This window comes from Pan paniscus, chromosome 7 (genome assembly GCF_029289425.2).
Source record: "Pan paniscus chromosome 7, NHGRI_mPanPan1-v2.0_pri, whole genome shotgun sequence".
Lineage (NCBI taxonomy): Eukaryota > Metazoa > Chordata > Mammalia > Primates > Hominidae > Pan > Pan paniscus.
In genome coordinates this window covers 117995299-118010841 of record NC_073256.2, presented here as the reverse complement: position 1 = coordinate 118010841, position 15543 = coordinate 117995299, and the positions used below count along the sequence as shown (strand labels likewise).

General features: G+C 46.3%; 1 protein-coding gene across 1 annotated transcript in view; it reads left to right on the top strand.

The window, feature by feature from the left end:
* Nucleotides 1–7434: 7434 nt before the first annotated feature.
* Nucleotides 7435–15543, top strand: part of SNX31 (sorting nexin 31) — an 87048-nt gene continuing 78939 nt past the window's right edge. The window contains exons 1-2 of the mRNA XM_057303067.2: nucleotides 7435–7747; nucleotides 7848–7922. Coding sequence (XP_057159050.1) covers nucleotides 7682–7747; nucleotides 7848–7922 — 141 coding nt within the window. The 5' untranslated portion in view covers nucleotides 7435–7681. The remainder of the gene's footprint in view (nucleotides 7748–7847; nucleotides 7923–15543) is intronic.

Here is a 15543-nt window from a genome sequence, read left to right as displayed (position 1 = left end):
ACAGGCGTGAGCCACCATGCCCAGCCTCCCTGCTTTTCTTTACTTCCCATGCCTGATTAATTCAAGTCTTGTGTCACTTTCCCTCCTCATTTTTTAAAATTACATTTTAACAAAATATTAATTTACTGTAAGGTACAATATCCATTGGCACGCCATCTTTCTGTGTAAGCTTCATTAGCATGGTGATGACTGTCGAATGCTTGCTCTTGCACCTGTATTTCTTCAGAATTCAATGCCTGGTTCAGTTTTTCCATACTTCTCGCTGCCAGACTGGGACAGAGCAGGGTCACATCTGGGAATCATTGTTGGCAGCAACCATTACACATGAAGAGAGGATCTAAGAGAAAGGAAATGAAAACCTCCAGAATGTGGATCAAGTACAAATAGCCAAACTTTGCAACACATTGTGAAAGGATCCCAAAGTGGTTTAGGGTCAACAAATCGTTAAAGCCTAAATGGTTATCTTTTGGTTTTTTGAGGACAGGAGCCATTTCTAGCTAATTACACAGTTTGTGCTTTGCTCTTAAAGTTTTGTTTTTTTTTTTTTTTTTGAGACAGAGTCTCACTCTGTTGCCCAGGCTGGAGTGCAGTGGCGTTATCTCGGCTCACTGCAACCTCCGCCTCCCAGGTTCAAGAGATTCTCCCGCCTCGGCCTCCCGAGTAGCTGGGATTACAGGCACCCACAACCACGCCTGGCTAATTTTTGTATTTTTAGTAGAGACAGGGTTTCACCATGTTGGACTAGGCTGGTCTTGAACTTCTGACCTCAGGTGATCTGCCTGCCTTGGCCTCCCAAAGTGCTGGGATTACAGGTGTAAGTCACCATGTCTGGCTGTTTTTGTTTATTTATTTTTCAGAGCAGGAGTGGAAGTTTCTTTAAAATCTTTAGAACAGTAAGGAAAGAAAAAAAGGAAGGAAAGTACACTTGGAAGAGGGACAAGCAGGTGACTCAAGAGACCAAGCATGCTTCTTAAATATTTTTAAATCCATCCTTTTTGACACTGCCCTTGCCTAGGTCTCTGTCTTCTGTTGACAGCCATTCCTGGGACATTAGCCTCTGCAATGTGAACAGGTACAACGTAAAACAGAGTCCCAGGTTTCCTTGCTGCAGACATCTCAGAGCCCTCCATACACTAAAGCACTTTGTGAACATCCAAGAGGGATTATCACAGATGATGCCACCCAGGCCTCCCACCCAGTTTTTGAGGAGCACTTTACAAGACTCATGTTCTACAATCTTTTCTCTCAAAAAACTTCCTTGCTGTTCTGACTGCCTCTAGTTATGTGACAGCCCCCCTCATTCCCTGCACACTGGCCACAGTGATCTCCATCTAGAACACATGCTGTCCACACCTTCTCCATAGGTAGCTCTTCTTCATCTACAGGGCAAACTCCAAGCTTCTTGGCCCAGCAGCTGCAACCTTCAAAAGATCAGGCTGCCTCCCTCCCCAGCCTCACTGTCCACTTCTTAGGCCTCACCTATACTTCTCCGTAACAACAAACTCCTGCTGATAAAGACATACTCGAGACTAGGTAATTTATAAAGAAAAAGAGGTTTAATGGATTTACAGTTCCACGTGGTTGGGGAGGCCTCACAATCATGGCAGAATGCAGAAGCTGAAAGGCACTTCTTACATGGTGGCAGACAAGAGAGAATGAGCCAAGCAAAAGGGGTTTCCCCTTATAAAACCATCTGATCTTGTGAGACGTATTCACCACCATGAGAACAGTATGGGGGAAACTGCCCCCATGATTCAGTGATCTCCCACAGGGTCTCTCCCACAACATGTGAGAATTATGGGAGCTACAATTCAAGATGAGATTTGGGTGGGGATACAGCCAAACCATATCACCTGGCTTTTTGTTTCTTTTAATTTTATCCCAGGCCTTTGCTGTGTTGCTTTCCTAAAATGCTCTTACCAGTTAACTCTTCCTGAAGAATCTCTCTCAAACATCACCTTCTCCAGAAAGCCTTTCCCACCCTGCTCCTCCCTTCATGCCTGCTGGGTCAATGTCCCTCCTGTGTGCTGTTGTGGCAGACTGGACGTCACCGTGCCCCTTCCCCAAGGTGCTGGTATTTAGCAGTTTTTGAATATTGTCTGCCTCCTCTTACTAGGCAGTAAGGTTGTTGTAACTGGCCCCACCTTCTGTCTTCAGTTTTGTTTTGTTTTGTTTCTTGAGACGGATTCTCACTCTGTCACCCAGGCTGAAGTGCAATGGCACAATCTCAGTTTACTGCAACCTCCGCCTCCTGGGTTCAGGCAATTCTCCTGCCTCAGCCTCCCTAGCAGCTGGGATTACAGGTGTGTACTACCACATCTGGCTAATTTTTGTAGTTTTAGCAGAGACAGTATTTCACCATGTTGGCCAGGCTGGTCTCGAACTCCTGACCTCAAGTGATCCGCATGCCTCAGCCTCCCAAAGTGCTGGGATTACAGGTAAGAGTCACTGCACCCGGCCCCATCTTTACTTTTTCCATCTTCATCTTTCATTTCCCACATTGAATGTGATGCCTGCACAGAGGCCCTGAAAGGGACGTGTGCTTCTTCTCAGCAGCCCATTCCCAGGTCCCCTGGGGTGGGGGTCACTTCTGCCATGGCTCGATTCCCAGCAGTTTCATTTCCATAGATTGGTATTTTCCTGATGTCATCCCTCAAATCTGGGGACTCTTGATTTTCCAGAGTTCCTCAAATAAGTAAGTACTGACTGAAACGTTATTTTTGTTTGGAGAAGTGATTAGGAGCAAGGGCTTTGGAGACTTTCCAGGCAGCCTGGATTTGAATCCTGACTCTTCTCTTACAAACTGTGTGACTTCGGGTGAGTTATTGATTTCCCTCCACCTCAGTTTCATCTCCTATAAAATAGGGATAACAATCACACCAAAGACCAGGGCAGTGGCTCACGCCTGTAATCCCAGCACTTTGGGAGGCTGAGGTGGGAGGAGCACTTGAGACCAAGGGATTAGAGACTGGCCTGGGCAACATGGGCAAAACCCCATCTCTACCAAAATAAAAAATAAAAAAATTAGCCGGGTGTGATGGTGCACCCCTGTAGTCCCAGCTACTTGGGAGGCTGAGGTGGGAGGATCACCTGAGCCTGGGGAGGTCAAGGCTGCAGTGAGCCATGATCATGCCACTCCACTCCAACCTGGGCAACAGAGCAAGACCCTGTCTCAAAAACAAAAACAAAAACAAAACCCACCAAGTTCAGATGGTTGTTGCAAGCATTAAATGAGTTTGTGCATGTTACACAGAGTTATGTCTGGCCAAGAGTGAGTGCTGCATAGGGTTAGCCAGTCTTGTTACTACATTCAGGACACTGTCCCTCAGACTGCAGGTCTCCTTTCCTCTGAGCTGCTCTTCCTCTGTTCCATTCTCCACCTAGATGCGCACACGGCCAGGGGCTCAGCCCTCTGCTCTCTGGTATGAGGCTGACTGTGGCCACAGCATCAGTGTAGGTTTTTCTTATGGCTTCCATAACAAAGTGCCTCAAACCGGGTGGCTTACGACCACAGAAATGAATTCTCTCATAGTTCTGGAGGCTGGAAGTCTGAAATCAAAGTGTCGGCAGAGCCGTGCTCCCTCTGAAAGCTCTAGGGTTGACTCCTTCTTTGTTCTCCTGAGCTTCTGGTGGCCTGAGGCGCTTCTTGGCTTCTGGAAGCACAACTCCAGCTCTGCCTCCATCTTCATGTGGCCTTGTCCTCTGTGTCTCTGTAGTTCCTTTTCTGTGCCTTATAACGACCCGCTAATTGGATGTAGAGCTGCCCTAATCCAGCAGGATCTCATCTTGAGCCTTACCTTATGATGTCTGCCAAGACCCTATTCCAAATCAGGACACTATTCAACCAACTACAGTCAGTCTCTGAGTAGGTGTTCTGGACCAGAAAATCCTCCAGGAACCACGGACATTTTAGAACCACTGGTGTGATTTTGTAGTTCTCCTATGTATCGTATAATTTTGTATATTTCCTCAAATTCCAAAGACCCTAGAGCACTCAACACAGACCAATACAGGTAAAGACAGAGAAAGATACACATCCCAAGCCATCCAGCCTTACCTTTCTGACTCACTCGTCTGAACCTCAAGAGAGTGAGGAGGACACAGGCGGATGAAGAAAAATACACAGGATGCGAAGACTTAACTCTGCATGCCCAGCCTTCCAGCTCCTATCCCTTTCTGTGTTTGATCAAAATAGGTGTCCACCAACCAGGAATCTCTTCCATGTTTGCTCAAGACCCTTTTTTTCATATGGCCACAGCTTTGACTGTTGGGGTGATGTGCGCAACACCTGGGCTATAAGAAAAGATGCAGAAAAGGAACCCATAATGCACATTGGCTGGGCCCCTCTGGTGTAGAGCACCAGCCATTACGATCCATCTCACTGGCTCCCTCATGGACCCTACTGCCCTCCCCATCCCAGAGGCCCAAGGGTGTGAAGGACTCAGGAGACGTGGAAAGTTCCAGAACAAGACAGAGCCATACCTCATTATCCATACCTCCAAAAGAGTGTGGGTACCAGATATCAAAGAGCCAAAAAGATTACACACCAAGTAGATGAGAGGCAACATGCAAATAATGCCTAAGGCTTTCAAAGTAGGAAATAGTGCATTTGTTCTGTAATACTATGGGCCATATTACAGAAATTGCCTCTTTTTAAAATCTGTAAATAAGCTTAGGCTCCATAAGGTTAGGGGACTGAGGCTGCCATGTCTAACAGCCTCACTGCAGCGCCTGGCTCATAAGAAGCACTCAATGAATACTCCCTGAATGAAGAAATGTTAAGCTTTTATTGAGTGCTGACCATGCACCAGGCACAGAGTAAATTAAAATACCCCTTGGAAACAATATAGGATTGATTCAGAAATTGAGCACCATAAATGTTTATTTAAAACTCCATCAAGAATTAAAAACTTGTGGGCCGGGCGCGGTGGCTCACACCTGTAATCCCACGACTTTGGGAGGCCGAGGCGGGTAGATCATGAGGTCAGGAGATCGAGACCATCCTGGCTAACACGGTGAAACCCCGTCTCTACTAAAAATACAAAAAATTAGCCGGGCATTGTGGCGGGTGCCTGTAGTCCCAGCTACTCGGGAGGCTGAGGCAGGAGAATGGCATGAACCCGGGAGGTGGAGCTTGCAGTGAGCCGAGCTCACACCACTGCACTCCGGCCTGGGTGACTGAGCAAGACACTGTTTCAAAAAAAAAGAATTAAAAACTTGTAAAGGGTGCGCTTGTCAAGTCGTGGTACAGATTTCCCCAGGCACCCCTGAAAAGCAGCTTCACAGAGCACAGGCTCTAGAGGTAGACCACTTACTTCACATCCCCCATCTACTATTCACAAATTCTGCAATTCAGAGCAAGTTTCTTCATTGCCCTATGCTTCAGTTTCCCCATCTGTGAAATGAGAATAATATCAGTACCTACTTCAGGCAATTGTGAGAATTAAATGACTTCATTCATGTAAAGTGTTCAGAGCAGCGCCTCCAATCGCTGCTACCATTATTATACTTCTCTCTTGGTCATGTTTGAAGATTGTCTTGCACAGTGTGGAGTACACAGAAGGAGCTCAATAATGTTCACTGACTGAATGACTGAATAAGAGCTGACTGGCTACAGCAGAGGTCAGGGATGCAAGAGGACGGTGACTTGCACAGAGGCCTGTCCTGTTCCAGTTCAACTCCAGGGGGGCACTTAGTGAAAGGAAGGAAATGGCCCTGTTTGGACATTGCCATGGGGTGAAACCAGGGTCCAGGCCATTCACCGGAGCAGGAAAGTTCCAGGAAAGCTGGGGCCACTTCTGGGTCTGACCAAAATGCTCTGTTTTGCCCTGAAGATCAGACCAGATTCCAGAGCTGCCGTGATCAGGCTTTGTCCCAAGAGGCACTCAGGAATGCCCCTGGCCTTGGTATAGGGAGGCCTTCCAGATCGGAGATGGCCTATGGGCAGGGGAAATACCCTAAGGCCCATCTATCCTGGACTGAAAATTCCCTTGAAGTAAGTAGAGTTATTAACATGATTTCATAAGAAGGAACTGCAGCTTAAAGAGTGCACTAATTTCACACTTGTAATCTCAGCACTTTGGGAGGCCGAGGTGGACAGATCACCTGAGGTCAAGAGTTTGAGACCAGCCTGACCAACATGGAGAATCCCTGTCTCTACTAAAAATACAAAATTAGCCGGGTGTGGTGGCGTATGCCTGTAATCCCAGCTACTCAGGAGGCTGAGGCAGGAAAATCACTTGAACCCGGGAGGCAGAGGTTGTGGTGAGCTGAGATCGCGCCATTGCACTCCAGCCTGGGCAACCAGAGCAAAACTCTGTCTCAAAACAAAAAAACAAAAAACAAAAAAACACAAAAAACACTAATTTGCCCAAGGCCTCTCAACTAGAAGCCACTAAGCTGGGACATGAATTCCTGTTGCCATTCTCTTAACTACTATATGATACTGCTTCCCTCACTTAATGGCCCTAGCCTCAATTTCCTTTTCTATAAGACCAGAACTGTCAATGGCTCCTAGCCCACAGGTGTTTGTGAAAATTAAATGGCATAGCATATGTCAGGTCCTGGCACCCAGCAAGCACGCAGGAGGCACCGGTGTTTGGCAGGCGTCGCTTCTCCTTCCTTAGTCTCGGATTCCCGTTTCAGGCATGCAGCTCTTACCCCAGGGATGACTGGCATTTGAAAGGACTTTCAATGATCCTGATGAAATCCTGCAGTAAACGACTCAGACCCATGAAAAAAATGCCCTGTGAGCTTGGACAAGTTCCTCCACCCCCTGGGCCTGTTTTATCCATGGTAGGATGTCCTCTGTTTACCTGGAAGAGTTACGGGTAGATTAAAGGAGAGAGGGAAGAATGGAGCCAGCCCAGGGCTTGCTACAGAACAGGCTGGTGAGAGCTGCAGCATCTCTGTGCTCTGTGATCACGGCAAGGTGGGAGGAATTCTAGTTTCATTTAACTAAAATAAGAGAATTAGGAAGATTATTTTCCACAGCAACTAAAAATGAGAGACTGTTGAAAGAACTTGCACTGGGTAGTCCAGAGGACCAAGTGTTTATGTGAATGCACCTGTCTAAAAATGAGGGCTTCTCAGGGATCAAGAGAGACCCAAGCCATTTCCATTTGTGGGGGGGCTTCTGGTATTTTAAGGGGAAAAAACAAGATTGAAAGAATAATACTAAAGCAAGGTTGCATATATTGCTGCATGTCTTGTGTTACATTTAACAAATGTCAGTACAAAAAAACTGACCAAACATAACTCTGCTAATCATAAGGCAGTTACTAGATCTATGTAATTACAGAAATCTTAATTAGTGCACTTCAGGCAGCGTTGGCAGGTAATGGGACACAAACTGTTTTCAAGCCCCTCACGGGCCTTCTTGGAGAAAATGCCAACAGCGGCCGATGTCCGGGGTGGGGGTGGCCGTGGATGCGCCCCAGACCCAGGCGCCACCTATCCCGGGACCAGAGCGGCGGGGCTGGATGGGGCGGGGACTGGGAGGCGGCGCGGCCCGGCCCTGGCCCCACCTGTAGATGTCCCGGGCCGGCGACAGCGGGCGCCGGGGTTTGCTCTGAGTCGCGTGGCAGGCCGCGCTGCGTCCACCGCTGCCTAGTTCAGAGCCGCGCACCGCCCGCCGCCGCAGGTCGGGTTCCCAGCGCTACTCCCAAGACACCGCTCAGCCATGAAGATGCATTTCTGTATCCCGGTGTCCCAGCAGCGGTCCGACGCGCTGGGGGGCCGCTACGTGGTGCGCCCAGGGCTGGGGTCAGGGTGGGCACGGAGGGGGCCGGTGGCAATGCTCACTTATCCCTCGGCTCACCCGGGACGGGGTGTCTGTGTGTTTGCAGCTGTACTCCGTGCACCTGGACGGGTTCCTCTTCTGCAGGGTGCGCTACAGCCAGCTGCACGGTTGGAACGAACAGGTGAGCAGATTGGAGGCGGGTACGAGCCCATCCACTGAGACAGGTGGAGAAAGCTGTCCCCAAAGCGCTCTGTTCCTCTGACTCTGGCAAGACACTGGGCCTTTCACGGCCTCGGGCTTCCTATTGTGAAACAGGGTCCTGGTAAGGATGAACTGAATTGCTTGGCATACACTTGGATGAATGCATGCTGCGGCTCCTGGTCGCCTACAGCTGTGAGATGAGGGAACCGGGCGCAGGTGATTCTTCCAAGCCCCTCGCAGTTGCAGCCGGGTGATCCCCGCTAGCGCCGCCTGGCAGGGCGCTGGGGCTATGCTGGGCCCCATTTCAGTGCCCGCTGTTCCCCAGGACAATGCTTCCCTCCAAAATCTGGAAACTGGGTCTAGATCAAGGCCTAGAGTCTTTGGAGTCTTGTACATGGGTATTTAATCTCCTTTGTCTCGAGAGTTTCTTAAGTTTGCCCCCTTTAAAAAGGTGTGTCTCTAGTTTTGTTTTTGAATGGCCATGAGGCTTCAAGTACTGGCAGGCTGGGAACCAGGGAACATGACTTACCAAGCTAGGATAGTTTCTCACCCTGCTGTCTTGACAGTATTTTCTCTGGGAGGCAGACTGATTTATTAGTCTGCTCTAATGGGTTTCATTGTTCTTATAAGGAGGTGTTATAAGTCTTCAAAATGGATTAGAGAAGTAAATGAAAGTTTAGAAATAAACTTTACACTCCTCCTCCACTCCCCCATGAATAGTGCTTTTTGTTTTTTTGTTTTAGATTTTAGGTTATAAACAGCATATACTTAACATTAAAAACAAAAGTATAGGCCAGGCACCGTGGCTCATGCTTGTAATCCCAATACTTTGGGAGACTGAGGCAGGAGGATTACTTGAGTCCCAGAGTTTGAGACCAGCCTGGGCAACATAGCCGAGACCTTGTCTCTATTAAAAAAAAAAAAAAAAGTGTAGAGAAAACTGAAAAAACTTTCCCAGAGGCAACAGCTGTTTTTGTTTGTTTGTTTGCTTCTTTTGAGAGAGTTTTTTCAGACAGTCTCTGGGTTTCTAGTGAGTTAGATACACCATGTTTCATTTAACCATCTTCTGTTGACCGACAGCTTAGTTTGTTTTTTCTGCTATTAAATTGTCACTGTAGCAAGCCTTCTTGCTCATACATCATAGTGCATTGGAAAAGTCCATTTTCAAGGTGTGATTAAGTATCTTTGGAGTCAACCAAGAACAGTTGTAATGTGGTTACTAGTTAATTTGAGTGGTCATCTTTGTATTACTAGTGCTGTGACCCGGTAGGTCCTTAGAAACGATTGTCAAATGATTGAATGAAGAATGGCATAGATTCAGACTTCTGGAAGATAAGAAGCTACTTGTGACTGAAACACATGGGGAATTGTGAGGACTGCAGAGGCAGGGATCTCAAAGGAAGAGAAAGGATGAGTGTCTTAGGCATTGGCAGGGGGAGGCAGGGTATCCTCTCCTACCCTCCTCTGTCTTCCTGCAGCTTGAGGTGGGGAAGGGGCGGGAGCAGAGCAGAAGGCAGCAAGAGAGCCTGTGACTGATCAACTGCATCCTGGCTGATCACTTCACCTCTCCTCTGATCTTCAATTTTCTCATCAGAAATAATAAGCAAATGGGTCCTTATGGATGTCAGCCTCACAGTGTGCTTGTGAAGATTAGGGGCCAGCTGCTTGCAGAGACTGGTACGTAATATATGCTCAGCAAACATTTGTGGACTCAAGAGGCTTCAAGCATTCCTGAATCTGGCCCTCCTTACCCAACAGACTTGGGAAAATGCTTATTTTCAGGAAAACTCAGATGAACCAAATCCTAGCAGGTCCAGAAGCAGAGGCATAGAGTGAGTAAATTTTATTCTTGATCTTCTATTTGGTAAGGCATGAAGTAGAAATTGTCTGTTATTTACTATCGGGGCCTTTAAATATTAAATTACCATGGCTCAGTGCCCTCAGTAGGGCATACAATAGATTTTAATAAAATAGATTTTAATAAATATTTCATATTTATCCCAGATTTCTCAAAATAGTAAAATGGAAATTTCTTTGTCTAGTTTCCAACTTCCATATATCGCATATGAATATTTATCATTTTCCCCCTTTCTATACAAACTACTACATTTTTAAAGAAACTATTTAGATCTTAGATGGCTATTGGTATTTATAATCAAACTGAAACAATAACAAGTAGTTACTGTGTGCTGAGTTTGGTACCAAACACTTTACCTGTAATAGCTTAATTTTTATAATAGCCTTATGAGCTGGCATTAGAATTAGTCCAATTTAACAGGTGAAGCCTCTGAGGCACAATTTTCCTAAAGTCATACTGTTAATGTTGGAGGCAGGACTTGATTTCTAGAACCTGCTCTGACCTATTACATTAATGTGATTTCTTTCTAACGTTGATAAAATAAATCGTATCAGTAAAACAATGAGTCAAATGACTGAGTCCTAAACTAACATACTTTTACTGTATTTTGGAATCATGTAATGTAATAAAATTCCCCAACTTTATGGGTTCAGTGTAATGAATTTTGGTAAATGTATACAATTACCACCACCATGATCAAGGTTAAATTTTTTTTTTGCCTCACTCTAAAAGTCCCCTTGTCCTTGAAGGAAACCAAAATATTTTATCCCAAAATGTACTACTATGACATATTTCAAGATGGCTGTGTAGAAAGCTGGAAATATCAGAATAGCTGAAAAGCTGCCTTTTGTGGAGGAGATTTGCACCTGTAGAGAGAATCTGTATTGATGCAGCCAGGCTTTCTCTGAAGTCCTCTCTTGTTCAGATTTAGGAAAGAATCACAGAGAGTCTGACACCTTTAAAGGTCTGAAACAAATGTTTACCAACTATTCTTTCTGAGAGCTGCTACCTGTGGGTTTCCTCTGTATACTAAGACCACTTTTGCTTGCCGGGTCTCTCCTCTTCTTCCCGTGACCTGTCTTGCCACCATAACCTGATTTGCCACCATAACCTGTTTTTGACCATGCCGCTTTTTTCTGTAATCTCAAGATGGTATAAAACCATCAACCATTTGGCCATTTCTTTGAGATCTTATATTTTGTAAGACTCCCACACATGTTAGTAAATTTGTATGCCTTTCCTTCTATGAATCTGCCTTTTGTCAAGTGGTTTTTCAGTGAAGCTTCAGAGGATGAAGGGGAAGTTTACCCTTGGCCCCGATATTCTTTTTGCTCTCAATCCCCTTCATTCAGCCCTGACCCCAGGCCTCCAACATCCACTCTCTGTCATGAGAGTTCCAGACACAGGATTTTGTTCCAGCAAGTCCCCAGTAAGGTCAGCAGTTCAATCACCATCATCATTCTCATTTTATAGGTAAAGAGTCTGAGGCCGGGCATGGTGATTCACACCTGCAATCCCAGCACTCTGGGAGGCCAAGGTGGGTGGACTGCCTGAGCTCGGGAGTTCGAGACCAGCCTGGGCAACATGGCAAAACCCTGTCTCTACCAAAAATACAAAAAATTAGCCAGGCATGGTGGTGCTCCTGTAATCCCAGCTATTCAGGAGCCTGAGGTGGGAGGATCGCTTGAGCCTGGGAGGTGGAGGTTGCAGTGAGCTCAGATTGTGCCACTGCACTCCAACCTGGGTGACAGAGTGAGACCCTGTCTCAAAAAAAAAAAAAAAAAAAAAAAAAAATGAAGAGTCTGAGTAGGGTTGCTAGATTTAGCAAATACAAATACAAAGTCTCCCAATTAAATTTAAATTACAAATCAACAACAAACAATTTTTTTTTAGTATAAGTATGTCCCATGCACCACTTGATACATATTTAACTGAGCATCCTGTATTTTATCTGGCCACCCTAAGTCTGAGACTGAAAGTTTGTGTGACCTCTCCCAGATACTTCTCAGCTAGTTTTTATTTCTCCTATTCAGTGGAGGATGTGAAACGGCTCAGAATTCTTAATCTGATTTAACACAGAGCACTGTAAAAAAGGAAATAGTAGAAAGGTCCCATCTGTGTGTGTGTTTGGGGAATATGAGTTTATTTCCAGTTTATTTTCTGGGAAGTTCTGCATCCTGATAGAATAGTTTTCATCTATATAATTAACTGATTATTTGCTTAAGAAATGTTTACTAAGTTTCTATTATATGCCATGCATTCTGTTAAATTAGGACTATTACTTTAGCATGTGTGATCTTTGGCTTTAAGAATTGGACTTATATTTTGCATGTTGGATAACTGAGATTGAGGGGCAGTACCTGGCACAGGTGAGGTGGCCTCTACTCCATCTCAGCCAGGGTATGTGGAGAGCTAATGCATAAAAACTGGACCTGGGTTGGCCAGGTGCAGTGGCTCACACCTGGAATCCCAGCATTTTGGGAGGCCAGGGTGGGTGGATCACTTCAGCTCAAGAGTTTGAGACCTGCCTGGGCAATGGTAAAACCCCGTCTCTACTAAAATACAAAAAATTAGCCAGGTGTGGTGGCATGTGCCTATAATCCCAGCTACTTGGGAGAATGAGGCACGAGAATTGCTTGAACCCAGGAGGCACAGATTGCAGTGAGCTGAGATCCCACCACTGCACTCCAGGCTGGGCAACAGAGGGAGACTCTGTCTCAAAACAAAAACCAAAACAAAGAAAAGCTGGACCTTGGGAAGAGGTGGATGTGTTTCCATGGGCTCTGCTGTGACCTGCGCCCTCTGTCATCCTCACCTGCAGTCCTGTCCCCAGTGAGGTTCCCTCGGGCTCTGGCAGCTTTTTGACCCTCTGCTGCTCAGTGCTGCTCATCTTCCTGCCGTGTGAACTGGCTGGCCCCACCTTTTTCTGTGCCTTTAGATAAACAAAACCAGTTTGATTTATGCCCCTGCTCTTGCTGGCACCACCCTGCCCAAATAGATTTAAAGAAATCTGTGAGGGAAACATTTAATCAGCTCATTTCGACCAAGTTACAGATGAGGCCATCCTGTGTAAGTGATATGGGGCTCTGTGAACAGTGATATGGGGCTCTGTTTCTTTGCACTCTGCCAGCATCAGACATGGCAATGGGGACAAGTTGGGAAAGCTTGCAAAGGACCCGTCAGTAGGAGGGGAGGGCTGTGCAGCCTGTATGCGCTGGTTCAGTTGTCCTCCCTGCTAAGTGCTGACCCAACTTGGCTGCTTCCCCTCTGACCTAACCTGATCTCCTCTTTCCCTACCCATACCTCCTGTTCCTATCAGGCTGGCCCACACTTTGTCTCTGCCTGGCTCACTTCTTCTGCCTGGGATGACTCCTGGTTTTAGTCTATCTGTCAAGGGAGCAATCGTTTCTCAAAGCCCACCTCAGTCCCATCTCCTCCAGGAAGCCCTCCTTGATTGCATGAGATGCCTTTCTCTGATTGCTGTGCCGCTTCATGTTTCAACCTTATCATGCTCCTTCCTCTTTTTGTGTTTATATTTTGTCTCCCCTGATTATTTATAAGCAAAACCCAAATATTTGAATGAAGGGACAGAATGAAGGCTTGTGGGTATGGAACACCCAGCATGGAATTCTGCCTTGGTAGTTGCTTAGCAGAGATTTGGTGGAAAAGGTGATGGTGATGATGATGACAGCAGTGAGAAGACTGAGTCCATCTTCTGCCAGTCATCAGCTTGGATGTCCTAGTTTTAAGTCACTTCATCTCCCTGAGTCTGGGGTTGCTCCTGCTCAAGGTTCATGGTGCTTAGGATCTGTCTACCTCGTAGTGCTGTTTTGAGGAACAAATGGGATAATATGCAAGCTCTAGGCCATGCTCTTAGGTGCTAGATGCCACCACCCAGACTCTGAGCTGTGGCCCTTTATCTGGTGAATTTGGGTTTTTAACTACAAGGGGACTTGGAGAGGTGGGATGAATGAGTCGACATTAGAAACAGACACCTTTTGTGTCTGTAATTCTACTTGTCCCAGGCCATCACCATTTTGGCATAGGTATAGGGGGGTGTGAATGCAGTAAGGTGGGGGAAGTAGGTGACATTTTCAACTGGCCTGTAAAGGCCTCTTCATGTTAAAAGGCAGAGCTGTACGAAGGGGTAGTTGGTACAGGAGATTGTTCTGGGATTTTTTTGTTTGTTTTTGTTTTGTTTTGTTTTGTTTTTTTGAGACGGAGTCACGCTCTTTCACCTAAGCTGCAGTGAGGTGGTGCGATCTCAGCTCACTGCAACCTCCACCCCCCCCAAGTTCAAGTGATTCTCCTGCCTCAGCCTCCCGGGTACCTGGGATTACAGGTGCCTGCCACCACACCTGGCTAATTTTTGTATTTTTAGTAGAGAGGGGGTTTTGCCACGTTGGCCAGGCTGGTCTTGAACTCCTGACCTCAGGTGATCTGCCTGCCTCAGCCTCCCAAAGTGCTAGGATTACAGGCATGAGCCATCGCGCCCGCCCTGTTCTGGGGTTTATGAAAATATTTGTCAGATCACAGTCTTAAAAAAACCCCACAATACCCCAAACAAACAAAAACACCACATAATAAAAGAGCAGAACAGATATGTTTTCCTTTTGATCTCTTTAAACTGTTTTTTGAAAGACAGGCAGGGCTGAACTGTAGTACCAGATACTTCTCAGTACACTGGTGGTTTTGATAGCTCAACTGTGTACTGAGACCCATGGAAAAGGTCCTCTTTTGGTGGAGTTGAATTTGGATTTGATTGTTGACTTTTGGCACATTTAACTACTCAGTTTCCTTTATGTTCATTGTCGCCCTTAGATCAGTATCCGAGAAGGGAGGAGAAAGATTCCTTGACAAGTCAGCTCAGGTTGTAAAAACCTGCTGGGAAGGTTTCTGCTCTGTGATAGGTATTAGAACCTTAATCCTTGTTGATTTTTCCCCAGATCTTGGCCTCAGGGCTTCCCCAAGATACTGTCTTGCAGATGGTTAACTCAGGCAGCCCTGTTGATTCAAGGCTGCTGTGATTAGAACTGATTCGGGAACATCTGCGACATTTACGAACACATGCCAGTGAAGACAATGGCCTTTTAAAGATCACTTAATCAGTTAGCCAAGAAATAATTGCATGCAAAGAAGTCAAATTTTTGCTTCTATTTAATGGAATTAGCAGAGATGGTGCATCAATCCCAGGTTGTTTCAGCAGCCCTGCCTGGGATAATGCTCCAACTGGGATGCCTTTTGACAGTCTCTGGAAGGGCAGAAAAATTTCCTTGAGTTTAAAAGAAACAGAATTGTCTTTATAATATTTTGTTTGTTTGTTTGTTTGTTTATTTGAGATGGAGTCTCGCTCTGTCGCCCAGGCTGGAGTGCAGTGGCGCGAGCTCGGCTCACTGCAAGCTCCGCCTCCCGGGTTCACGCCATTCTCCTGCCTCAGCCTCCCGAGTAGCTGGGACTACAGGCACCTGCCACCAAGCCCGGATAATTTTTTTGTATTTTTAGTAGAGACGGGGTTTCACCGCGTTAGCCAAGATGGTCTCGATCTCCTGACCTCGTGATCCGCCCGCCTCGGCCTCCCAAAGTGCTGGGATTACAGGCGTGAGCCACCATGCCCGGCCTATAATATTTTATACTAGGTTTAATCGTACTCTAGCCCGGGCCACAGGAGTGAGACCCTGTCTCAAAAAAAAAAAAATTATACTAGGTTTAGATGAGAGATTGCAAACTTAAATGGCTACAGGCA